Source organism: Aethalodelphis obliquidens, unplaced genomic scaffold, assembly GCF_003676395.1.
Source record: "Aethalodelphis obliquidens isolate GAN/ISIS:26980383/991018 unplaced genomic scaffold, ASM367639v1 scaffold5, whole genome shotgun sequence".
In the NCBI taxonomy this organism is placed as follows: domain Eukaryota; kingdom Metazoa; phylum Chordata; class Mammalia; order Artiodactyla; family Delphinidae; genus Aethalodelphis; species Aethalodelphis obliquidens.
The window spans coordinates 73949591-73976122 of record NW_020837949.1 but is presented as its reverse complement, the minus strand read 5'-3'; the positions used below and the strand labels follow the sequence as shown (position 1 = coordinate 73976122).

The 26532-nt window shown below is 42.2% G+C and overlaps 1 protein-coding gene across 5 annotated transcripts in view; it reads left to right on the top strand.

The window, feature by feature from the left end:
* RAPGEF5 (Rap guanine nucleotide exchange factor 5) overlaps positions 1-26532 on the top strand; it is a 219917-nt gene that overhangs the window by 176878 nt on the left and 16507 nt on the right. For 3 of the 5 annotated variants that reach the window (XM_027102659.1, XM_027102657.1, XM_027102656.1), the window contains exons 15-23: positions 1235-1265; positions 2205-2283; positions 4943-5110; positions 8672-8769; positions 12224-12346; positions 14070-14248; positions 19381-19471; positions 23552-23602; positions 24290-24377. In XM_027102659.1, the coding sequence (XP_026958460.1) occupies positions 1235-1265; positions 2205-2283; positions 4943-5110; positions 8672-8769; positions 12224-12346; positions 14070-14248; positions 19381-19471; positions 23552-23602; positions 24290-24377 (908 nt within the window). The remainder of the gene's footprint in view (positions 1-1234; positions 1266-2204; positions 2284-4942; positions 5111-8671; positions 8770-12223; positions 12347-14069; positions 14249-19380; positions 19472-23551; positions 23603-24289; positions 24378-26532) is intronic. The other 2 variants (XM_027102658.1, XR_003432022.1) reach the window with 2 other exon arrangements.

The window sequence follows — 26532 nt, the reverse complement described above, 5'->3', positions numbered from 1 at the left end:
TTCATATTTCTAATACCTAACTTTACTCTGGTTTACCACTAACTCTTCTTATTAATTTTGGTAAATGAAAACATCAAGACATTATTCAGTTTTCAGATGTAGCTGCAAAGTTAATCTGAAGGGAAAAATTGTTCTCTGATTTACAATGTAGCTTCTACTTTTTAAACATAAAACACATCTGTTGTCAAGTTGTGAAAAACTTCTATTAAGATTTCAGCAGTCACAAATGCACTTCTCATAGAAAATGTTAATTCAGGCCTTTCAGATTATCGATTTGAGATTTAAAGCCTGACTTAATTTTAGTAAAGGGAGATCTATTTAGTAAAGGCTATATAAAGAATTTTAGGGTGCAAACAAATTATGTATAAACCTTAGTCCCAATCAGGAAAATCGCACATTTAGAAATTCAGAAATGAGGGGCAGGGTGTTAGAAATGAATGTTGTGAATTTTGGTGGTCATCTTTTATCACAGTCTACACTGTAATCAATTTCGGTAGCCTAAGACTAGTATGAAAATATGAACAAACAAATGAAGCAAAAAAGAAAAAGAAAGAAACCTTTACATCAGAATAATCCCCTACATGGAAGTTGATCTATGCTGTAAGGCAGGCCTTCTTACAGTTGGGAAAATTTAATTCTGGTTTAGTACACATTTAAATGCAATAAATAAATAAATGGAATTTAATGCATTCCATTTAAAAACTTACATAAAACTGGGAAATAAAAGATTTAAGTAAGAAAACTGTCTAAGACATGATTCTTGCGTCTTTGGTACAAGTGATGAAGTATCTCTAGATTCTGGGATAAGATTTGAGCTGGGGACCTGCAGAAGATCCCCCAGTTCCACCACACATAGAAACATCCTGGAAAAGATCTGTCTTGGCTGACTTATTTAGCTATCTAAAGAACAATAATTTCACCGAAAATCTAGCCAAATATGAGAAAACTTAGAGTTTCTGTGGAAATAAATCCAGTTCTTTCCTCAATGCTCAGTTTCTATGGGTAGAAAGCAAAATATACCTGTTGAATAAATAGCTTCTCTTCTTCCTGGTTCACTGGAAATCCAGAGCCCAGTGTCAAGTGTGTTATGCATAGTAAACTAGTGAATACTGTGTGTTTTATCTTTTTGAAAAGCAAAAACCTCTGCCCGCTGCCTGAAAAGGAGTCTCTGTGACAATCACTACATTATTCTGGGTTTGAGACAAAGACTGATGTCTTGTCCTTTTCCTTTCAGCACTGTAGATGAATATTCACCACAAAGGAAGGTAAGGCAGCCCCTTCTGTCTGAAACGGGGTGATCTGGTTTGGAGGCCTGGCCTTGGCCCACTTGGTATTTCTTCATAATTAAGGAACGCTGCCTCTAGCAGAGGAGGGCCAGGTGGGGAGCCGGGGGCTGCACCTTGCCTCCCCACTCCTACCTCACCTAGCTTTCCCTGTGCTTGTGCAGATGCAGTTTCAGCCAGGTGCCCTAGACTTTATGACATTCTGAATTCTTGTGGTGCGTTTTGGAGACTCAGAGTTTCCCCAACATCCCCAGAATGATATAAATATGATTTTTAGTCATTGATATAAAGATAGAAAACCGTCTATGCAAGACTCTTGCCTGCAAGAGTAAGGAAGTCTTGTAAGAAGAAGGTTGGAACCCTTCAACCCACCAGAAAGAGAGATGGTAGCCAGAATGAATGTGTTTCCTCTTCACCTTGGGGGGAAATGCTAAATGAGATGTCAGGCACAGGTTTTGTAGAAGCTGATATATCAGGTGATGGATAATCATAATGGATCACGTACCTGTTTCTCTTCAGCAAGTCATTGCACTACAGCAGAAGTATGAAACCATCTCGACGTGGCTTTATCCAAAAGCAAGGTTGCTGTTGGGATGGGGAAACCATGTCTCTCTCAGGAGAAGAAGCTATGGATGTTTGTAGTAGCGAGTGTTAAAAATCACACCCATACTCTCCGGCATGTTGCAGAGAATCATTTGGGGGGCTTTTTCCTTTGGCCAAGGTCTATCATGTTGCTCAGACTCTCCACCTCCACGTGCATTAATTGAGGCAGCTCCCAGTTTATTCATCTAAGATTAGATGGGTGGATTTCATATTAAAAAAAAAAATTGGCACGCTCTTTTGGAACATGTTGCAAACAGCTCTGGTTTTCCAAAGGGCAGCAATACATTCATTCATTGTTCTTGTTCTCCCTTCTTGCAGAATAAAGCCCTTTTCCACCAATTCAGTCTTAAGGAGAACTGGCTCCAGCATAGAGGAACTGTGACGGAAACAGAGGAAAGTGAGTACGGTTTGAACAAGGCTCTGGGGCAGGTGGAGTAGCAGCTAATCACCATCATTCTCCAACTTTAACACATCAGCCTGCCTTTAACCCTTTCTAGCTGCCACACCCCTAAGACACGCATGTTAGCATCCACAGTGATAGTTTTTCTTCTCTTGCTCTGGGCGTTACAGTTTTCTTTCTCACAGAGTACTGTCCCAGGTAAGGAAAGGAGACTGCAAAGAGCCCCCTGCGTTCTTGGGGAGATGTGCAAAATGGACTGGAAAGGCAACCTTTCCCCTTGGCTGCCCTCTCCCCCGGCTGTCAGCCCATCGCCTGTGACTCACTGGAAAGTCCCTTAAAGCCACCGTGCAGGGCTTTGGCTGAGTCAATCCCTGAGATTTAGAGAAGAAAATCTTGGAGAAAATAATGAAAGGAAGGATGTGCAGTCGAAACTCCTCCAAGGCAAGGCCCTGCCGGGCAGTGCCACACGTCCAGTGTGTCCTCAATCAGTGCTGCTGGCAAAAGGGCTCGTGACCCACCCTGAAGAGGGCTGCTCCGTCAGTGCAGGGGAGACGCCTTTGTAGCACTCTGAAGGTGCTGATGTACTTTTTATTTTAAATTTAATTAATTAAGTTATTTATTTATTTTTCGCTGTGTTGGGTCTTCGTTGTTGCACGCAGGCTTTTCTCTAGTTGCGGCGAACGGGGGCTACTCTTTGTTGTGATGCACGGGCTTCTCATTGTGGTGGCTTTTCTTGTTGTGGAGCACGGGCTCTAGGCGCACGGGCCTCGGTAGTTGCAGCAGGCAGGCTCAGTAGTTGTGGCTCGCAGGCTCTAGAGCACAGACTCAGTAGTTGTGGCGCATGGGCTTAGTTGCCCCACGGCATGTGGGATCTTCCCGGACCAGGGATGGAACCCACGTCCCCTGCATTGGCAGGCGGATTCTTAACCACTGGTCCACCAGAGAAGCCCCTGGCATGCTTTGCTACATTACTGTTTTATAACGGAACTGGAAATGGTTTCCTCCTGTTTAGATAAAGGTTGAGTCAAGGGCAGAGCTGGGAAACACAGCAATTCAAATGTGCATGCTATTGTGACTTGGAGACTTTCTCTTTTAATTCGCCTTTCCCGACAGCGCTGAAATTTTAAGTGTGGACGTTGAATATTTATTCAACTTATTGAATGTTTAAACAACAAAATGTCACAGGATACCTCTTGTGTTCCATTGTTCGTGTATAACCAAACATGATGGCACTCGTTGGGTCATAGTTGGGTCATAGTTGGGTCACCTGTACCAAGTGGAGGAACAAATGGAATGACCTCACCTCCTCATCTCTCAGTTGCTGACCTTCCTTTCCCATTTGTCTTACAATTAATTGTATAATCTTCCAAGCTGAGTTTCAAAGAATCTGAGTATTTCAAGACCTCCCCCCTCCTCCTTTTGTTCATCATCTTACTGAGCAGGCTGTAAACTTTCCTCACACTTAGTAGTTTGTAGACTGCAGCTTTGCCTTGCTCCAGAATTCCGTCTTTTTGTGGAAGGATAAAAACATTTTGTCTCTCACAAGTCTGTTGACAACACATAAAACAGCTATTTGTTAGATGCTACGGTTTTAGTGACACACCCAACCAAACCCAAAACAAAATACTGTCAGTTCCTCTTGGTGGCGTGTTTACTTTGAGGTGTGTACTAGTGAACCCCTAGTTTGTCTTTTGCTTCATTCGCATTTCTGTGCAAACATTCCTGGGTTTAGTTCTGTGGTGCATTTAAATTGCATATGAAATTTCTCTAGGACCTGCACTCCCCATTTTTTTTTTTTTTTTTGCAATCTAGAAGAGAAGAATAAGTATATTATTGTCCTTCTGTCTTTAGTAAAGAAGCTGGTGTTTTATACATTCAGAATGGCTGATACAAGAGGCAAATAACGTGTCAGTTATTTCCATTGCTACAGTTTCTGCTATTAAATCATAAAGAAACATTGTTTCCAGGGCCCATTCACCCTGATAGTGATAATGTCCTAGTAATAATGATTAGTACCACAGACAAGAAAAAGGAAATTAAAAAGGCTGGAAATGTGACCTCCATTTGAAAACTAAACTCACTACCACCTTGATATGGGTGGAGGGGCGGCACGCGGAGGTTCATTCTTATACGAGCAGGAAGGCTGAAGCCAAAAACCATAGCAAGTGACAGATTTCTTAGATAAGCTTATGAGAATTCAAATAACAAAATGTGGTGGTCTTTACTGAGCCACTGTGCCTGTCCAGAGGTGAAGTGTAAAACAAAAATGTTTGAATTAGACGCTTTAATAGACTGCTTTGGGAGATCACAGTAACCCTCACAGAAGGGACTCCGAAGTCTAGTCCCTGTTGCACAGATCCCACTGTGTTGTGGCCAGGCTGCCTCTACCCTGAGCAGACGCTTTTGCATGGTGTGGGTCTCTCACTACAGTATGGGATGCTTAAGCACGACTCCACCTTGCTCAGCAGCTTTATCGCGTCTCCGTCTCACGTGTGTGCAGGCTCGCATTGCTGTGCCCTCAGGCACCCGTGTGCACACATATATATGTAAATCTAGCTGTGTCTGCTCTGTACCGCAGGGAATAGTGTGGCGGGTGCCTTGCTTTGGGTGAAACGTCTGTACCTCGTGGCCACAGCTGTTCTCTGTCTACTCACAGTCCTTTCACCTCATGCAGTTTTCTGTCACGTGTATATCACGGAGCACTCCTATGTCAGCGTGAAGGCGAAAGTTTCCAGTACAGCCCAAGAGATCCTGAGAGTTGTGGCGGAAAAGATCCAGCATGCGGAAGAGGATCTGGCTCTGGTAGCCGTCACATTCTCTGGGGGTAAATTATTTTCTGTCTTTGAATATTAATCTTTCACTGGATTGCCTCCAGAAGGAGAGAGTTGACATTTTTATGGAGTAGACGTGCAGCGCGTCCCTTCTGGGTCTGCAGCTGGATGAGCACTCTAACAAGAAGAAGCCACCTACCAGAGGTGTTTCCATGACAACAGTTGGGTACCGTTGGATGCTGAATTTCCTCCCCAAGAACTGAGCAGAGAGGCGCGCCAGTGTTTTGAAATATATTATAAAGCTTTACATATTTTGTACTCTAGATAAGCCTTCTGTTTTCGTATTTAAATTAACTTGGGAAATTGCTAAAGGATGAAATTACTTTCCGAAGAAAAAAGAAAGGCAACCTTGAACTAGTCTTTTTGCTGGCTGACAGTTTAATACTTAAAGACTCCCTGTTGAAGGAAATAAGAACTGTACAATAAGCCGAAAGCTCACAGGCAGTGTTCCTTCAGGCAGACGTGGGGAGGGAGCCCTGGTTATAGTTTTTGCCTCTGTTGGGCCTTATTTATCCTCAGAGAATGGTTTATTGTCTGTTTTGAATAAGATCACACAGATTACAAGCTGATACTATTGATCTGTGAGACCTGAACAGACCCCTGCGTTTTCACTGGAGCCTGTCAGATCTCAGTGTCACTGGCCTCCTTTTTTGGCTTACGATCTTTATTTAATATCTCATTAACCCTGAGAAAAATACAAAGAAAGTGACTTAGTCCCAGTAGTTGAAAAATGGGAGTACTGTGTAAACTAACCAGCCAGAGATGGGGCGGGCCTGGGAGGGGGGAGCAGATAAAGGGCATTCCTGTTTACCCTTTGTTACCATTCTAGAGTCAGGAGAAGAAGATCAGCATGTATTGTACTTGATGCGAAAGCATTATGTGATGGAACATTGCCTCTTTCGCTTTGTTACTCAGAGGCAGGTAAAATGGGCCTACAAGCTAGTTGATTACATATTCAAACAAATACAGCCCATCTCCCCTGTCCTGGTTAAGTGAGGCACTCCTTCCTCTCCCTGGGCATTGTGCCTCCCATCAAAACATTCTCTAAAGAAAAAGAGCAAAAATTTCAGAAACGTGTGGACTACATGAATTTTAATCAGGGAGTAGTTGAATGTTTAATAAAATATATTAGGTATTCCAGATAAATACGATATTTGTATATTAATTTTAAGTGACCAAAGATATTACATGATTCTAAACAGTATTAAACTTCATCAAAATCAGCATTTGCCTCTCAAGGCAATACCACAACAGAAAGTAATCATTGGGTCCCCATGCAGACAGAAGGTGCTGGAGAAAGAAGGACCCTGAGAGAACCTGGTGGCACAGCTGAGACCCACACCCCCTTGGAGGCTGACTCAGAGTCGGCCCAGGGCCACACGTGAACCTGGGAATTAATGAGTGGGTCTTTTACTACCCAATATCTATTTGATGGCTGTGAAATACGATTTTTACACTCTATTAGATTCATCTGTCGTTCTAATGTGTATAGACTCATAGCGAATCATCACTAGCAATATCAGTTTATCTCTTGAATTATCTCACAGGTTTGGAAATATGCCGTCATTTTCCATCCATTAGTAGTTTTGTCTGTTAAGAACCTTTCTGCCTGCAGCTTCACATCCACCAAGCAATAATGTTCTTATGAAGAAAAAAAGCCCACAGAGCTTAATGTATTCCTTGCTCTAGTTACGTAATTTTTAATAAATGTTTTAAATGCTACATCAAAATGAAATGACAGTGAGATCTACAGTTATTTTCTTTTTGTTAAAAAAAGTTTAGAGATATTGGCCATGTTGTAGGTTTTGTGGACTTTTGTAAAAGGACTGGTATTATTACCCTCACAGCTTTCAGTAGGTTTCCAGCTGTTTTGTACCCAAGTTAGGTATATATGTATGTAGTAACAGAAACCTACCCAGTTACTCAGAGCTTAAAATCCTATCACTTTTCATCGTTCATGGTGTAGTGACAAATCTGAAAGTAAGAAAAACACTTCTTAGCAAATGGAAAAATTACTGTCTGAAAGCCATGGCATTTGCAGAATGCAAATTCCATAGCAAATGCAGAATGGCTCGTATAAAGTCAGATTTAAGGTATATATGGGCACACAGAGGGTTGCAAGAAATTGTAGCTAAAGAGGGAGGAGCTAGAAGAACGTCAGAGCCCGGCCATGTGGGACCATTTACTGCCGACGTCAGCGGCCCAACATGACAAATACTACTTATCTTCGCAATGCTGGGCCATAAAGAATGTATTCGAGTATCCTTTGTGTACTCTGTATCAAACAGAAATGTTCAAAACAAAATCTGGCGCTCGAACTGATTATCTAGAAAAAGAGATGTGGCATATTGTATTTCCAACCATGCTGGGTAACTGGAGGGCTACCTTAGGAGAGGCTGATTATGTCACAGTGGAATAAAGTTGAGTATCACTTTGGTCGATTCCCGCCTGCATCTTGTAGGTGGGGGGAGGACGTTTTTCTGTGAGAAGCCTATTGTGTTATATAAGAGTCCAACTATGGTAGAAAAATGGCCAAAGGACAGGAACAATAGGGGAATAAAATAGAAGTAGAATAGATGGAAAAAAATAGATGAAAATATTCACCTTTCCTAGTAGTCAAGAAATACAGAGTAAACCGAGAATCTATTTTTGATTTTAGCAAAACAGTAAACTTATTCAAAGGAATGGGGAGCGTTGGTGGGTGTAAGAATTGGAAAGCAGTTTGGCAGCTTGTGTCAAAAACTTTAAAAATGTTCCTTCGCTTTGACCTAGGAATTCCACTACTGGGAATCTGTCTTAAGAAAATCATCTATAAGCAGCCAAAGATTTATGCACAAAGATGTTGACTTTGGCAGTATATATATGGCTGCTGTAATAACAGATCCCATTTATCAAACCCCTGTTATGTGCTGGTCCCTGTGCTAGTACTTAGCATGGCTCTTGCCATCTAATTTATATGACCAAAAAAACTGGAAACCATTAAATGTTCAACAACAGAGGAAAGATTAAATGATGGCATAATAGACAGTTATATAACCAGTTACACATGACATGACATTATAAATAATTTTGACAAGTGGGTAAGTACTTAAAATAGGAATATAAAACCACATAAGGAGTAATTACAAATACGTGTATCTATAGTGATTATTAATGCAAACATATAAATAATAATTTTGACCATATGTACATGTGTGCACACACATATTTGCATAAAGATCAGGATGGAAATATACTCAACTGTTACCAATATTACTATCATATGGTTACTTTAGAGTGATGGGATTGTGAATGAATTTTACTTTCTTCCCTAAGCTGTTCTGTGTAAAGAATGACTAAACGTTATAAGAATGAATCGCAGAGGGTACCTCTTTATGGATTCTGAGCATTGATTTTCTGGTATCATTGTATAGCATGTACAGAACTGAATTAAATCTACTTCACATCCCATTTATTTTTAAATATTTTTCTTTGGCAAATTTCACTCTTTAGATGTACTGTGAATGCCTACTAGGTGTTCTTGTGTTTCTAATTACTCTTTTTTGTAAATAAAGAAAAGCATGAACTTCAGCCACATGACTTGGCCATCTCCAAGTCCCTTGAAGCATCTGGTCGGATATATGTCTACCGGAAAGACCTGGCTGACACTTTGGTGAGTACCTTTAGCCTTGTACTTGAAACACACAGACCCACACGTCAGACTGAGACCATGTATTTGTATGTTTGAAAACGAATGTTAGAAAAATACACCAAGCTGTTTCCTCCTGTAGTCAACAATACACTTTTCAAACAACACTGCCTTTGCAAATCAAAGGCAGGCCCATCTTTAGGGACTCTCAACCCCTCCTAAGTCAAACGCTATTTCTCTCTGAGTCCCTGTGAAACAAGGGATTTGAGAGATGTGACTCTTCCTCTGATGGAATCTTAATTCCATTCTTCTTTTTTGGTGGCTATATGGAGGTTAGGCTGAGGAACGCATCCTGTGTGGATTTAAAGGGAAAGAGACTCTGTCCTTAGTTCCTGTCCACTGGGTCCACTTTGAGTGAGCCGTTCCTTTGAAGGAAGGGTGGATGGTTACCCTTCCCTGTGTAAAATGGCACCTAACCGTGCAACGTCAGATGCCACTGAAGTGTAAGCGTATGAAGAAATATAGAACCCACACTGTATGTTATTTTCCGTCCTAAATTTAAGAACACTTACGCCTAACTAGATGATTTGTTGTTGTTCCTAAAAACCTCGGTCTCATGGTTGCTTTCTCAACGGTAGGGTCAGGCCTCAGATCCATTGCCCATAAAAAGTGGGCTGTATCAGGTCGTGATTGTATCATCCAGACTTATGGTCCTGGTCTGTCCCATGGAGTCATCACAAGGATGGGTCTTTCCATCTGGCTCCTGTTGTATATATAATGGAGGAATCTGTATACCATGTGGGTTAACCAAAACTGCTTATAATAAAAGTATCTTACGTAAAATTATCTGCAAGATATCAAGCTAGCATAATGACATGAGTCACTGTTATCTTCACACTTTCTACCAGACACGTATGTACTAGGTAATTTACATACAGTATGTCATTTAACCTTCCTGCTAACCTTGTGAAGTTCAGAGAGGCTGAGTGACTTACTCTAGCTTCCCACAGCCAAGCCAGGGAGAGGGCTAGGATTTCATTCCAGTTATATCTGACTCTGGAGCTCCTGCACCTTCCTCCTTGTACATCGTGAGGGAGAAAAGGAGAGGGAAACCCTTTGTCTTACTTGGGATTTCCCGTTGCTGGATGTCCTTCTGCAGGTCACCAGGCCTGTGTCTATACACGATGTAATTCCACCAGTGGAACTTGACAGACAGGATGCTGCACAACATCTTTGAGTAGATAATGAGATTGATGTGACTGTCCGCCGCCCTCCCCCGCACCTTGTGAAGGAGGAGAATCTAATATGCAGTTGCCCTAGGCTCCTGGTGATGGAAGGACCCACACTCTAATTGTCTCCCACCCCCCAGCCCTCACCCGCCACACACAGACCCCTCACGCGGTTCCCTCGTGTGCGCTCCCAGAGCGCTCTTCTGCTGCGGTCGAGGGCCTCAGGAGAGTAGAGGGCAGGCCTGGGGCAGTGTCTTGTGGGATAAACAGGTGCTGTGAATTCCAAGTTGAGCCAGATGCTATCCTGTACTCGGATGCTTCCCCCACCAGCTTTTTGCACCACCTAAAAATTTCCCATTGGAATCAAAGTTTAGGTGATTTCATCTCCAAAAGATTTCAGTTGAAATGGAACATTGTATGGGAAGGATAACATGTGCAACCACTCATATCCACTGTGCTTGTGCATAGATTAGCCTTCGTGGAAAGCAGGAATCATAGCCCTGAATGAATGGAATAGAGAAATAGAAAGTGTTTCTTGGAGAGGGCAGTGGACTACCTGAGTAACTAGAGGGCAGTGCCAGGATAAGGGGCACATTTAGGGAGAAAGTAGGAGGGATAAAAAGCCAAGTGAAAATACCCTTACACCTCCAAATTACTAAGCAGAGATCTGTGTTACTTCCCAACTCGTGGCTCTTTGAATGTCTGCAGTGCAGCCTGGTGTCCATCTGGTCCCAATCTAGCCAGACCAATTCCTGAGAAACCTGGGCTTTCCCCCACCTCAGTGTTTGCATGCACATCATTCATTCAGCCCTTACTGAGTTCCACCCCATATCCACACTGCGGGTAGGGGGACAATTTGTACCTAAACCTACTCTGAAGAGAATCAAGTCTGTGGGAAAGCTTGTGAAGGTCTTTTGTCATTTTTTAAAATTAGGAAACCTTTACATAAATATAAGAATTTGAAAATGCTAATAATTTATTTTGCAGTTCAAAAAATAGAGACTACTATTTGGATTCTGAAATGTTCCCTTTATCCTGCTATGGCATTTATTTTTGCAAAGTCCCTTTCTTTTTTTTCCCAAGTCATTAACTATTTTAACGTCACTAGCTGTTCAAGTCAGATGGGAGAATTTATATCTTAATTAGAAAATATCAAATATTTTTAAAAGGTGCCAGATAATTTTAATACATTTAACAGTGACAATAGATTTAAAATTGTGGTGGCATTTAATAATTTTACGTCAGATTTTAAGGAAATACTATTATTACCAAACTCATATCCATTTGTATAGGGAAAGCAATTGATACTTTAAAATAATCATCCACTGGGCTTCCCTGATGGCGCAGTGGTTGAGAGTCTGCCTGCCAATGCAGGGGACACGGGTTCGAGCCCTGGTCCGGGAAGATCCCACATGCCACAGAGCAACTAGGCCCGTGAGCCACAACTACTGAGCCTGCGCGTCTGGAGCCTGTGCTCCGCAACAAGAGCGGCCGCGATAGTGAGAGGCCCGCGCACCGCGATGAAGAGTGGCCCCCGCTTGCCACAACTAGAGAAAGCCCTCGCACAGAAACGAAGACCCAACACAGCCAAAAATAAAATAAATAAATTTTTAAAAAAACAAACAACAAAAAAACCAAAAAAACTATTCCCTTAAAAAAAATTTTTAAATAATCATCCACCATGGTATAAATGAAGTAACTTTTTTTTTATTTCCCGTTTAAAATTTTTTTTTTTTTTTTTTTGTTTTCCATGGGCATTTTAATAAAATTTGTAAATGTATGTCTGGGATGAGACTCGTCAAACATATTTTCTGTAAAAGCCATGTCTGTCTTTATTGAAGTGCACTGTGACATTTCTTTTGTTTGTTTTTATACTCACCCTGCTGGCACATTAATTCTTACCAGAAGCCAGAGTGACTTCAGGGCTTTCACTTTCATTATGTTGTCTGCCCGCGGCAGTGTTTTATAATCAGATTTGTGTGTGCGTGTGTGTGTGTGTGTGTGTGTGTGTGTCGGGGGGGAGGGGCAACTCAGTGAAGTATCATTGATCACATTCTACGGCTTCCAAGGCTGTTTGCTAAATTGGTTGTAACTCACAGAAAGTGAACGGACCAGGGAAAATATTAAGTGCGCTCAGACAAGAGTTTTTTTCTAATGTGGGCTTCTAATGCCTTTCGATAGCCAGACAATTCAGCGCCAAATATTTTGGAACTGACTGAGGATTCTTTTACTTTTGTCTGTCACCTTAGAATCCTTTTGCAGAAAATGAAGAATCACAGCAAAGGTCGATTAGGATTTTGGGAATGAACACTTGGGATATTGCTCTGGAATTAATGAATTTTGATTGGAGCCTCTTCAATTCAATTCACGAGGTGAGTAAGAAGGGAAATGATAAAATAAATGCTTGTGCCAGTATAACTGTGAGTTTTTTTTGAAGAATATTTGTTTGTGACTGGGTTTTAAGAAGATCCATCATCTGGTGATCTAGTTATGCTTTAGGATACCGTGGCCCCAAAATATTTGGGGACTTTAAATATATTAAAAGACTGACCCAAACCTAGGAAAATCAGAATACATGATCATGCTTTATTTGCACCTAATATTGTTCAGTCGAATATTTGTGTTAATGTAGTATAAATATGCTATTTTTTTGTTTGAAAACATGTATTCATATATATATGTGTGTATATATATATACATATATATATATGAAGGTCTAATGGGGTGGAAGAGACATTTTATATTTGATACCTTTGATATTGACATTTTTATTTTTCCACGAGCTTTACAGAGCTTTACAGTACTTATATGAGAAACACATTTATGTATGTACCTACATGCACACACACTCACACATTCCCAAGAACATTCTGTACACTTAGACTATGCTGCAAGACTTCAAGTACTCTATTGAAAATTTTGAGATATATTTCAAATTTGTATGCCCATCAACCTCTCCCTTGAGGACAGCTTAAACATTTATAAAACAGTAGATGCGGGGCAACATGCTACTGACATTTGATGAATAAATGTAGCTGGTAGAAAGGCTCACAGGAATCAGGAGATGAAAAACGAGGCAGCTCTGTGCTACAATATGTTGCATTTACTTTGCTGTGTAGTGAAATGTTTCATTACAAGAAGGCCTTTCCTCCTGAAGAAGGAACTCGTGCCCAATTTAGGGACCCCCAAGCTTCACTTTCACTTTAGAACGTTTTTTAAATGTCCTCATATTTTCTCACTGACAACATTCCAACCTGATGATCTAAATTTGAGCAAGTAGGGAACTGGTTCAAGCTAAATGACTTGTGACTTTGCAAATGGTAGTAGAGCGGGATGTGTCCCTGCTTATGTGCTTATGCAATAGGAGAATGTGAATTACTCCTGTAAAATATACACGCACACCCCTCCGGTTAGAAACACATCTCTTCCACTGCTTTGCATATGGTCAGTCTATGTCACTAGTTACTGGTCTGACTCGATTTTGTCAGTTTTGTACCTTGTCCTAATCTTGCTGTCTTTCTGTGATTTGACAATGTCTTATGTCAGTGGTTCTCAAAGAGCGGGTACCCAGACCAGCATCATCAGCACCCCTGGGAGCTTGTTAGAAATGCAGATTTTGGCCAGAGCACAGACCTACTGACCCAGAAAATCTGGAGGGTGGGGCCCAGCAATCTGTGCTTTAACAGGTCTCCAGGTGACTTGGATTCACACTGAAATGTAAGAACCCTTGTCTAGAGAACCTACCTGTGAGGGTCTAATGTAATGATAGTCATTTGCACTTGAAGTTGCTCATAGAACAAGTTTGGGAAGTTTGGATTTGATTCAGCCTGTGACTTAAACTTTAGAATGTCTGAGGTTTTCACGAAAAGTGTCATCCTTGCATTCTAAAAAAATTACAGTTATGTAAGTCTTCTGCGTGAAGGCTTTTCTGGAAGATAAATTATCTTGAATTTAATATATTGTTATTTGTTATATCTAACATGTTATGGTATGACAGTGCCTACCTGAAGTAGCTCTTAAAAATGAATCGAATTTTGTATCAACTTGACTCTGTGCTACAACAATAAACAATTGTATGAATACATTGTCTTTCAGCAAGAGCTGATCTACTTCACGTTCAGCAGACAAGGAAGTGGGGACCACACAGTGAACCTGAGCCTCCTACTCCAGAGATGCAATGAGGTCCAGCTCTGGGTGGCCACGGAGATTCTGCTCTGCAGCCAGCTGGGCAAGAGAGTGCAGCTGGTGAAAAAATTCATCAAAATTGCTGCTCAGTGAGTTTCTAGTGGTAAAAAAATGCAGTTCTTCTCCTCTCTTTGAGAGGGTACATTATTTTCCTTGTGATGATAAGAAGGGATGAGATGGCAAAGGGTACTATTGAGTTAAGTGACCAAATGATTGAAAAGGTCTCTTTTTGAATATTTCTTTCTTCGCCTTTGAAGTATTTATATCTTAAAGTAAAGGTCAAAATACTAGACCAAAGCACTCTGCTCTATGCTGTCGAAAAAAGCAGGCAGTGCACACATGCCCCATCGTGCAGCTAAATTACCCTTGTAGCCAGGTAAGCTACAGTAGGTTAGGAAAATGGGGGAAGGTGATGTGAGGGGGGTGAGAACCATTGAAAGTCAGATGCATTTCAAGATTCTGCTTTTGGCTTCTTGATGCCCAGAGTATGAACTTTGCAAACTCCTTAGCAGGCTCTGCACTGTCTGGTCGCACCTGACCTCTGAGCCTCACCCCATGCTGCAGCCACTCTAAATGGCTCTCCCTTTCCCATGCAGACCATCATCCAAGCCTGGACATGTGTTGTGAGCTCTGCCAAGAATGGCCACTTCTACCCAGCAAATTGCTATCCTTCTTCAAGACCTAGGTCATATGTTGCTTCCTTCCTAAAATCATCCCTGACTTTCAAATGCAGGGTCAGCTCTTTCTTACCCTGACCTCCCCCTACCATGCACACGTTTTTTTTTTTTCCTTTTTTAAAAAACTTCTTTATTACTATTGATTAAACTTACCTTTTTTTTTTTTTTTTTGCGATACGCGGGCCTCTCACTGCTGTGGTCTTTCCCGTTGAGGAGCACAGGCTCCGGATGCGCAGGCTCAGCGGCCATGGCTCACGGGACCAGCCGCTCCGCGGCATGTGGAATCTTCCCGGACCGGGACACAAACCCACGTCGCCTGCATCGTCAGGCAGACTCTCAACCACTGCGCCACCAGGGAAGCCCTAAACTTACCTTTTTATATAGAATTCCTTCAGTGGACTCTGTTGGCTTCCAAAGGACAGGGACCATTTCTAATCAATCACTGTACCTGGGGTGCCTGGTACTGAACTTGGTAAATAGCAGTGACTCAGTAAAGTCGGTTGAATAACATTCTAGTAACTTCCTGGGAGCATCTCTTAAAATACCAGATGAATATTCTGAAACCACTCTTGGGACAGCTTCCCAACAGAAACAGGCAACATGAATCAAAATCTTCCCCAGTTCCTTCTACCTTCCAGTCTTCCCATTTTTTTTCCTTTGTTTTTCGAAGTAGTTTTTATATCAAACCGTTTCTGAGTACATGTCAGTGTAATATATTTAGGAAATATGTATTGATCACTCATTAATGTTTGCACATCCATGCAGGGTATTGTGGGGAAATCAGAGTGAGCCTGCACCCAATCAGCTGGGGGGATACTTTCTATAACTCAAATGTCTAATTTTCAAAATAGAACCTGAGGGTGCCCTATTATGAGATGAATTTCTTTCAGGGGCTTTAGAGGATGGGAAGCTTATATGCCAAGGGTGTGGGAAAGGAGGATTAGAAAACCATTTGGGAGAAAGTAGCATTTTGAATTCTGGGCATGAATTCAAAAGAGCACACTGTCCGTGGAGGTCAGACTCATGAGAGAGAAGCAAAGCAGTTCATTGGAGGCAGAGAGCGTGTGGTCAGAGAAAGGAACCTCATCCAGTTTGGCCAGAGCGGAAGGTATTTGTAAGGAAGTTGTGGGAGACTGATCTAAAAAGGAAGATGGGACCAAATTGTAAAGGATGTTGAATTTCAGAATGAAAAGTTTAGACTGAATTGAGAAGGTGGTAGGGATTCTTTGAAAGTTTTTGTGCAGGAGATGGATACGATCCAAGTTGTCCCTCAGGAAGGTAGATCTGAAAGTAGCACATAGACGGAACTGCCGGTGAGGAGACCCCAGAAGCAGGATATTTTGTTTACTTAGGTGAGAGATAATGGCGGTTCCTGACCTGGTGTTTGATGTGACTGGTGGTGGAAGGAGAGAGAGATAACAGATATGCCTAAATCTTGGACTGCTTTTATGATGAATGCTCCTTTTTTGTTCGTTTGGCCAGTACATTTTCTATAATAGCCTGTGACATTCCTAAATGTGAGGCTCTTTGGGATCAAAAACTTTCTTATAAATGCCAGTTGCTTGGTGAAATGGGACATGAATGTCCTAAGGAGTAAGATGACACCACATAGCTTAGTTCCCAGTATAAAATTATATCTGTCCTCAGGGAAATGAAATATGTCTATTCACATCTTCTCCATATGGCCCCATGCTCTTGAATTGTTTGCTGTGCTGGTCTCTATCCCTGGCCCATAGAATAGAATGCCAACAGAAACACAAAGTTAAATTCTTCATAATCATACTGGTAGGAATAGCCAAGAGAAAACAATCATGTCGGTGATCAGGAAATGTCTTCCCTGCCTAAGGCATCCTGTTTGCATATTCATGTTTCCTTCCTTCCTACCAGTCCCATCCCCCCACCTCTGTGGGTTGAGTGGATTTTATTTCCTTACACAAAGGAGTGTTAGACTGACACTAAACTGGAATGTTTTAGTGTCAGTCTGTTCTTACCTTGAAATGAACGGACCTTGGTAAAGGAAGATTCCAGATGGGAATGGTAACCCATATTTGTACTGTATCAATTCGTCTTATAGAGAAATCATTTCTATATTAATTCTTTTTTTCTTTTTACAGATTCAGATGTTAGGTATATGTGGGTTTTTGTTTTTTTAATTTTAGGTATGACTAAAAAAGAGATCTGAACCAGGAAAATTGTTTATGGGGAGATAAAAGATAAAAAGATGAGACTTATATCTAAGATTTTGTGTAGATAAATGATTCTGAATACGAAGAAGAAGAATAAACTTTTTATAATGACTAATAATAAAATGACTTCCCCGAAAAGTCTTGTTTTCAGCTCCGGCAGTTGCTATCTGAAAGGTTTGCTGTTTACTCTGCATTTGAGTGATGGGCAGAATATAAAAATATCTGGTGGGCCATGACAGGACCAGTGGGGCTTCCATCATGCAGTAAGGTGGGAGGACTGGGACTAAGGGGAGGGCATCCAGTGCCTCTGGCATAGGGATGGGGCACTTCTCGCTGACCTCAGCGTCTTGGCGGGGGAGCCTGGCATCATCTCATCAAGAGATGGAGCTGACTCAAGTCTCTTCTGGCTGGTGTGAACTTGCCAGGGTGTGATGAGACAGAAGGGGCGGAATGAGGGAAGAGAGTGGCGGAAGGGAAGCAGAGTTGTAGTGCTGATGCCTTTAGGCACCAGTTTCTCAGAAACAGGAAGATTTCTGAACCACAGACCAGGGAAGTGTCCTGTTTGTTTGTTCATGGAATATACCAAGCAGGGTCTACCCAGGAGACAGTTGGCAGAAACCAGCGAAAGGGGCCAGTTAGACTGAATTTCAGGTCCTCTTGCCTACCGGGGAACTATAGGCAGAGTCCAAAGCTGGACAGGAAGACTGAAAGGAACAGACCATGCCTAGTGGAGACTCAGCAGTGAGGGGCTTGCAGGACTGTGTTCACCCAGGTATTTTGGACACTAGGTGCATAGGCAGCAGTGCCTTTCCTGGTTCCCCTGTTAATGGAGCTAGAATTTCCAAAATGCTCGCAAATGGCTGACCCACGCACAGCTGTACTGGGCAGTGTCCAGTCCATGAGGCTGGCTCTGGGAGCAGGCAGGTTTAGGCAGGACCGGCCAGGGCGCAGCCACCTCTATATATTACCACTTTAAGAGCCGAAAACAGTTTCCTGGTTCTGAATCAATGCTCCTGTACACACCTGTGCGACTGGAAATCAGTATAGTTTTGAGAGACAGAAGTTTTTAATATGTGTTGAGAACCTTTAAAGTCATCATAGCTTTTGATCAATCATGTAATGACTGGAAGTCTAACTTAATTTTAGAAAATCATAAATACAGTAAGAAGTTTTTTTCACAGAAGGCATTTATTGTAGCATTTTACGTTGATTTGAATTGTATTGAATTGAAAATAGATTAAATGTCTACAAGGGAATAAGTAAACAAATTATGAAATACGTTTTTGATGAAGTGTTCCATAACATTAATGGTAACAGTGAAGAATCCGTAATATATTATATAACATGGTATAAAACTGAGAACTCGGGATGCAGAGTTGTATATACAATGTTCCCAAATTCCATTTGAGACATTGATGGAGATGTCATGGAAGAGATGACATGTGAGGGCAGCTTGATCAACACACACTAGGGACTTTTTATGCCTCTGGCTTACTGCTAAGCACTTTCATCTTTTTTCATATTATTAAGTCAGGGTAATTTTTAAATTTTTAAATCTTTCCTCAGAGAAGTCATTTTCTAATACATCCCAGATTAAGGAATATCTGGAATTCACAGGCTGTTCCGGCCAACCTGGAGGCCCACCCTCCCTCTGCTGTATCAAGCCCCTCTGCTGGCTTTGAAAATTAATGGAGTTTTGACTGATTAAGTTGAAGGGCAAGATTGACGTTCTGCAGAGCATATAACCTTCCAGAGTGAATGGAGCTCAACATGGTCTTATTTTGCATTTTATTTCCTTTATTCCTTAAATGAGAGATGTGAGTCAGCGTCCCCATAATATATGCCGTATTTTAAATACATACATAACATAGTAGCTATTTTGTTGAGAGCAAAGAAAATATGTCTAAATGTAACGGGAGAGGGCCCTGTGAGGTAAGAGGGTCTTGTTTCTCAAAAAAGAAAGACAACATACAGATTAAAGATACAGAATCAGGGGCTGTTCTAATGAGTATGGGATATATACAGAACTATGAATGTAAGAGCTTTCAGTTAAAACTGTCAATGCATCCAAAATAGATTTTTAAAAGGGAGGAATCTTTTGAAGTATCCAGAGGGTATCAAGAACACAGATCTTTTCCTAAAGGTAAGGAAGCATTTGGAATCCCTTCATTTGTGTTGAGGGGATACCGCCCCATCCGACAGGGACAGTCAAGGCTGTGTAGGTCACAGAGCAGAGTTCAACCCTGCCCTAGAGGTTGAACTCTGTGGCCTGGGAGAGTCTTGGCAGCTTTATCTTTTGTGATCATCTGGTGAAAGGACGTTGCCTCAGAGTGCCTTCTGCTTTCTTTTATTCCATAGCTGCAAAGCCCAGAGAAACCTGAATTCTTTCTTTGCTATTGTGATGGGTCTCAACACTGCTTCTGTCAGCCGGCTGTCCCAGACCTGGGAGGTGAGCCCTGGGGGTCCATACGGAGGGTGGAGTTGGGGAAAAATAAAACTGAACGGGAAGTGGTCCAGCTAACAGTCTTTATTTAAAATAAATGGTTTAAATGAGATATGTAGCACTAGAAAAAAATGTTAAAAAATTAGTGTCTCAAGTCGTCAGGAGCTATTTTCATCAAATGGTCTTCAAAATGGTTCTATAACATATATGAAAGAAACACAACTTGTAAAATGCTTCCCAGCTAGAATTAGTTTTCTGCTTTTCTCCCGTGATGGCATGGTTACAGTTCCCTGTTGGTCATTTCAAAAGCTCACCTGTGTGTCCAGAAGCAGATTTGCAGAGATGCTAATGAATTTAAGCTACCAGTCTTCTCACTTGTGGGGCCTCTGGCAGTATGTTCACGTGGATGATGGATATCGTTACAAAATCTGCGGAAGTAATTTTGTATTCCTTTTTCTTAAAGAGGACTCACAAAATGTTTTAAGTTTCGGGCCTCCCCAGTCCTGGCTCTGCCTGTCAGGGCTGTATGATGAAGGCTGTTTGGGTTCAAGGTGGGACAGGGCCACTCAAGTGAGCGCACGTTCTGAAACGTGGACTCTGAGGGTCTGCGTGGGAAGAATGGAAACTGGGGTGTCCCTAAATGTAGCCAGACACGGATGGTGGGCCCTCTGCCTCCCCCATGACTCCAACGCCGCCTTTCTTTGGGCTTTCGTTTCTTTCTCTCTCCATTCGCTACTGACTGGGTACCTAATTCCCCATACCATTTCTCTCTCTCGTCCTTTCTCTCTCACCGTCAAGTCTTCTCCCTTACGGGTCCAGCCTGCTGTGGCTCGCTGCGGCTCCCTCGGCCTCTCCCCACCCTCTCAGATTCAGCTGTTCTTCCTGCCTACCCTGCACTCTTCATGGTCCCCCGTCCACACTCCTGCAGGAGAGACGCCGACAGGCCGACTGTTGTTTTCCTCACATTCCATCAGCGACGGTCTGCGGGCAGCGTTGGGGTTCACCTTCTTTCGTCGGGGGCCACACTCTGATGGAATGTGCGGTGGTGACCTGAGGGTCAGGGTCGGTGCTCCTTAAAGGGGTTCAAAAGAAAAGCGACAAAAGGCTTGCATCTCTGGTTAAGCAAACCAGATGCGCACACACTTCACGAGATTCAAGGAGGTGGGCAGAAAAAGCCACAGTTGATCAGAGCAGGAGGAAAACAAGTGGCTAGCAAGGGTCCGGGGAGGAGAGTGGAATTTTAAATTATACACAGAAAGAAGGCTTGATCTGCAAACATTGAAAGGAGAACAATTCAGTGAAATTCACCTAGTGTGTATTCCACGTGCACAGTGGCCGCCTGCCATGTGCGCAGCTCTGCATCAATGCCGTGGCAGGTGGAACGTGGCCAGATTAGCACAGGGTGTGCTGTGGTCCAGGAGGTCTTGAGCTGGTTCCAGGCGGACCCCAGCAGAGCAATGGAGGAATCATGCTGTCTCAGGGTGGCTGAGAAGCCTTAAGCAGCAGGGCCTTGGAAGTTGAGTCGGGAGTTGCTGGGGGCATTGGGGTGGGCCTCCCTCGCAGAGGTGAGCTCCGTGTCTCTAGGCCTGGAAAGTGATCGCACTGTCCTGAATAGGCAGTATAGGAAAAGAAGTCGGTTTAAGGAACTAAGACAGAGGTCAACAGGCATTCTGGGGAAAGAGCCAGATAGTGAATACTTTTAGGCTGTGCAGGCCATGTGGTCTCCACCGCTGTGACTCAGCTCTGGCATTGAGGTGCAAGAGCAGCTATGGTTAGTTGATAAATGATGAGCATGGCAGTGCTCCAGTAAAACTTTATTTGCAAAAGCAGACGGTCAGATTTGGCCCCTGACTGACCCCTGGAGTAGACAAGTTTGGCTTTAGGTATGTTGAGTTTGAGATGACACCAGGATATTCGTGTGGAATATCCAACAGACTAAGATACACAGCTCAGAGGAGCAATTGCCATCAGTTGCAGGTGTCTGTGTTTTACCTTTTCTCATTTGATTTGTCTTTTATTAATTAATAAAATTTATTATTAATTTATTAATACACGTGTATTGGTGTGTGTGACAGTAGCTGCCAGATCAAACAACCTGTGTGCTGTCCACATGCAAAATTGTCAATGTGATCATTTTGAATAACTTAAAAGTCTATTGTGGGGTCTACCTCATTATTCTGATTTGTTTTAGAAACAGAAAATCTCACAAATCTTCTAGAACAGTCATAAGTGTTAATAGCTGGAGTTTGCTGAGCACCGACCACGGACTGTATACGTCCTGTGAGTCATCTCCATTTCAGTCAGACAACGTGGAGACTCACTGCAGACGCACAGCTAGAAAGGGGCAGAATTCAAACTCAGAGTGACTTACTCTGAGGCATCTAGCTTTTCACTTCACCATGTTAAACGCGGGCTGGGGTTTCCCTGGTGGCGCAGTGGTTGTATGCTAACACGTATATATGGAATCTAAGGAAAAAAAAAAAGGTCATGAAGAACCTAGGGGTAAGACGGGAATAAAGACACAGACCTACTAGAGCATGGACTTGAGGAGAGGGGGAGGGGGAGGGGGAGGCTGTGACGAGGTGAGAGAGTGGCATGGACATATATACACTACCAAGCGTCAAGTGGATAGCTAGTGGGAAGCAGCCGCATAGCACAGGGAGATCAGCTCGGTGCTCTGTGACCGCCTAGAGGGGTGGCATAGGGAGGGTGGGAGGGAGGTGCAAGAGAGAGAGATATGGGGATGTATGTATATGTATAGCTGATTCACTTTGTTATAAAGCAGAAACTAACACACCATTGTAAAGCAATTATACTCCAATAAAGATGTTAAAAAAAAAAAAAAGCGAATCTTCCTGCCAATGCAGGAGACACGGGTTCGACCCCTGGTCCGGGAAGATCCCACATGCCACGGAGCAGCTAAGCCCGTGCACCACAACTACTGATCCTGCACTCTAGAGCCCATTAGCCACAACTACTGATCCTGCACTCTAGAGCCCATGCTCTGCAACAAGAGAAGCCGCTGCAATGAGAAGCCCGCGCACCACAATGAAGAGTAGCCCCTGCTCGCCGCAACCAGAGGAAGCCTGCACGCAGCAATGAAGACCCAGCGCAGCCAAAAATAAATAAATTTATTAATAAATAAATAAATAAAGGCAGGCTGGAAAATTCCAGGCCCTTCTTCCTTAGGCCCCAATTTTTATTTGGGAAGATGACCTATGTTTCCATCCTCTGTGAATCTTCATGCCACCAGTTGGTGTGATCTTTACAGTTCAGTGATTCTATCCATCAAAGTGCAGGCTTCATCATTTAGGGTTTTCATGGGCTTTCACTCTTTAGCCCTCTGCTGTGAAACATAATTATATCATTTATACAAAAAGCATCAACCAACGTTATTATTTCCCACTCAGCAAGACTGTTTAAGAAGGTGAGAGCAGGGCTTCCCTGGTGGAGCAGTGGTTAAGAATCCACCTGCCAATGCAGGGGACACGGGTTCGATCCCTGGCCTGGGAAGACCCCACATGCCGCGGAGCAACTAAGCCCATGGGCCACAACTACTGAGCCTGCACTCTAGAGCCCACGAGCCACAACTACTGAGCCCACATGCTGCAACTACTGAAGCCCACGTGCCTAGAGCCCGTGCTCCACAACAAGAGAAGCCACCGCCATGAGAGAAGCCCATGCACCGCAATGAAGAGTAGCCCCCGCTCTCCACAACTAGAGGAAACCTGCTTACAGCAACGGAGAACCAAGGCAGCCAAAAATAATAAGTTAAAAAAAGAAAAAAAAGGTGAGAGCATTTGTCAGAGGTAAGGTACAGAACCAAAATCCAAGTTTTTATTAAAAGATCACCAGTGTGTGGAATGTTTAACCAGCTGGATTCCCGATTCATGTGGCTGTTACTTATTTTAAACTGGGAATGATGAAAACTGCATAATGAGAAGCAATCAGGGTAGAACCAGATGATAGAGCTATTTATGTTCAGAAATGTGACAGATATAACACAACTTAATGAACATTCCCCTTAGTGCCTCTCAAAATAACTGACTTCTTTTGACCTTTTCTTTTTTGTTTGTTTGTTTTTAGAAAATCCCTGGGAAGTTTAAGAAACTTTTTTCTGAACTTGAAAGTTTAACAGTAAGTAGTTGAGCCGGAGTAGACTTATTCTTCAAACTGATTGCTGGTGTCCAGTTTCTTTCTAGATTTCAGTAGTCGGTATCTGCACTCTACCGTGTCAGGTAGCTTAGACTAGTTCACTTGTGTATGAAAATGTAGCTTTGCTTCTTACGGAGTGAAGCAAGTTAACACTTCTTCCTCTCCATGGAAAAAGGTAGTGAGAATGGTCCTCTTGGTATGATATTCAGAAGGCAGATTTTTAAGTATACTCAATTTTCAGTCTCTTTTAAGATCACAATAAAACTGTTCTCTTGTTTTCTCTGCATTATCTGTGCATTACGAGGGCAGTTTTTCTTTGCAGTGTGCTTAACAAAAGGCTGTGGGGTTACCTTATCGTAGAAACTATGGAGAAGAAACTGTACTTAAGGAACCTGTTTGAGGGAAGAATAATAGGGCAATCAAAAGGTGTCTGTCCTTTGCAGTCATTTCCCATTATTGTCAACCAATAACTTGACTTTCATTCATTGCCTAGATTTCCTGCCCTAATTTAGTGAGTTAATTCTCCTAGGAAACCTTTATCTACTTTGTTCTTAGGAAGAACCACTCTATATCTAAATCACGTTCAAATGGTATAGTAAAAGTGGATTTAGAATTGTTTCTATAGTGCACTGATTTTTCTTTCTCTTTGTAATCTTCTTGGTTCGGCAGGATCCTTCCCTGAATCACAAAGCCTACCGAGATGCATTCAAAAAGATGAAGCCGCCCAAAATCCCTTTCATGCCCTTATTGCTTAAAGGTAATGGTTTTCTATCTTTTATGCTATGTAATTCCATCTTCCAGAAATGTATCACTCTACAGAGGGCTAGAAAAGGAATCTCAGTTTATTTCTTTAAAGTAATTTTGACTTTCAGACCTAACTGTGTTGGCTTGTGATTGTTTTTCAAATGTTCAGTTATTTCTGAAATGCTTAAAATACTTAATTGTACTTAAGCAGACATCAAAGTGTTTTCGATTGACTCACAGAACTTGGCACTGGAAACGTTTGTGTTTTTACTTTACTCTGCTTTAAGCATCGTCTTATTTGAGTCTACAGTTCACTTAATTCAACCAAGAATAAGGCTGGCATAAAGAATCCAAACAGTGATCAGTCCCGGTCTACGTTTGCAGCTTAAATTTCAGAGATTCAACCCGTGGCCTGCTGCTGTGTGAGAAGTACCTTTGGTCAACCCAGGCAGTGTAGCGTATGAACAATTTTGGTAGGGAATGTACTTCCTTCTTTCCAGGAGTGAATCCAGTGGGGAAGGTATCTGACAGCTCCAAGTTAGTCAACTAACTTGTCTTCTGTAGAGAGCGCCAGATCATTCATCATGAAACATGTTAGTTAAATTTACTAACTCAGGGGTCTCTTTCAGACCCGGGGGATTAATGAAAGGGAAGTTCCTTTTCATCTGGCCTATGCTCCTGACATTTAGTATATCTGTGTGCTTTCCAGGAAAAGCGGGTTGGTCATTTTTCTTGGCTGTGTTTTCATTCTTTCCAAGGGATTATAGGAATACTCTTTTAGATTGCCTTCACCCTTCAGAAGCTTGTAAATTCTGCTGGCTCAGTCCCCGGTGCCTACACCCATAAATGTGATTCTGGAAGTGAAATACCTGGGAACTGGATTGCTGGTTGGCCTGGCCGTCTCCTCCCTCACCTCCCCCCATCGCCAGCCCCACTGGCAATGAAGCTGATGCTCCCTTTTCGGCTTCTCTCAAGAACAGCCAGAGCTTGGAGAAGTGTTGAGTTGCTATGCATCCCTGCAGCTATTTATTCAATCTTCATCTAGTATAAAGCAAGACTTTCTGGGAAACAATAATGGATTAGGACAGTTGAGAGTCACACAGAATGCTTCCTTCGAGCTCAAAAGGTTCTGCGAAATGTAAATGGATGAAATAAGGAGAGATTGTAAAGCCAGAATACCAACTTAAAAGTTCATTTAATTTTTCATGTTTATTTCTAAGATAAGTTTATTCAGTCTCCTGATTTTTATTTAAAATAAAACACCAGCTGGAGAGCGGGGGTGGTGGCCTGTGGGAAGTGACACTTAGAATTATTTAGACACAAAGAGGAAAACTAGGAAGCGAAGACAGATCTGGGAAAGGAATTGATTTTAGGAAGACAAAATTTTGAAACAGTGGATGTTTTTAAGGTAATGAGAAAACAGTCGACAATGTCCCATTAACTTAATTAGATATGAGCTGAGCTTTCTGCTATACATTAGTGGTTTTTCCCCCAAGGTACTTAATGCAGTCAGGTGCCTCACACTTAGGTCTTAGCTTGGATGCAATTTTCTGCTATACTGAGTTTATCTAGACCTCTTTGTCGGCAGCAAAACAAATCTCCCTTTTTTCGTTTGTCTGTGTGTGTGTGTGTGTTTAAATTTTTTTTTTAATAAATAGGTTTTTTCTATTTTTTTGTATACAGCAGGTTCTTGTTAGTCATCAATTTTATGCACATCAGTGTATACATGTCAATCCCAAACTCCCAATTCATCCCACCACCACCACCCCCACCCCGCCGCTTTCCTGCCTTGGTGTCCATATGTTTGTTCTCTACATCTGTGTCTCTATTTCTGCCCTGCAAACCGGTTCATCTGTACCATTTTTCTAGGTTTCACATATATGCGTTAATATACGATATTTGTTTTTCTCTTTCTGACATACTTCACTCTGTATGACAGTCTCTAGATCCATCCATGTCTCAACAAATGACCCAATTTCATTCCTTTTTATGGCTGACTAATATTCCATTGTATATATGTACCACATCTTCTTTATCCATTCGTCTGTCGATGGGCATTTAGGTTGCTTCCATGACCTGGGTATTGTAAATAGTGCTTCAGTGAACATTGGGGTGCGTGTGTCTTTTTGAATTATGGTTTTCTCAGGGTATATGCCCAGTAGTGGGAT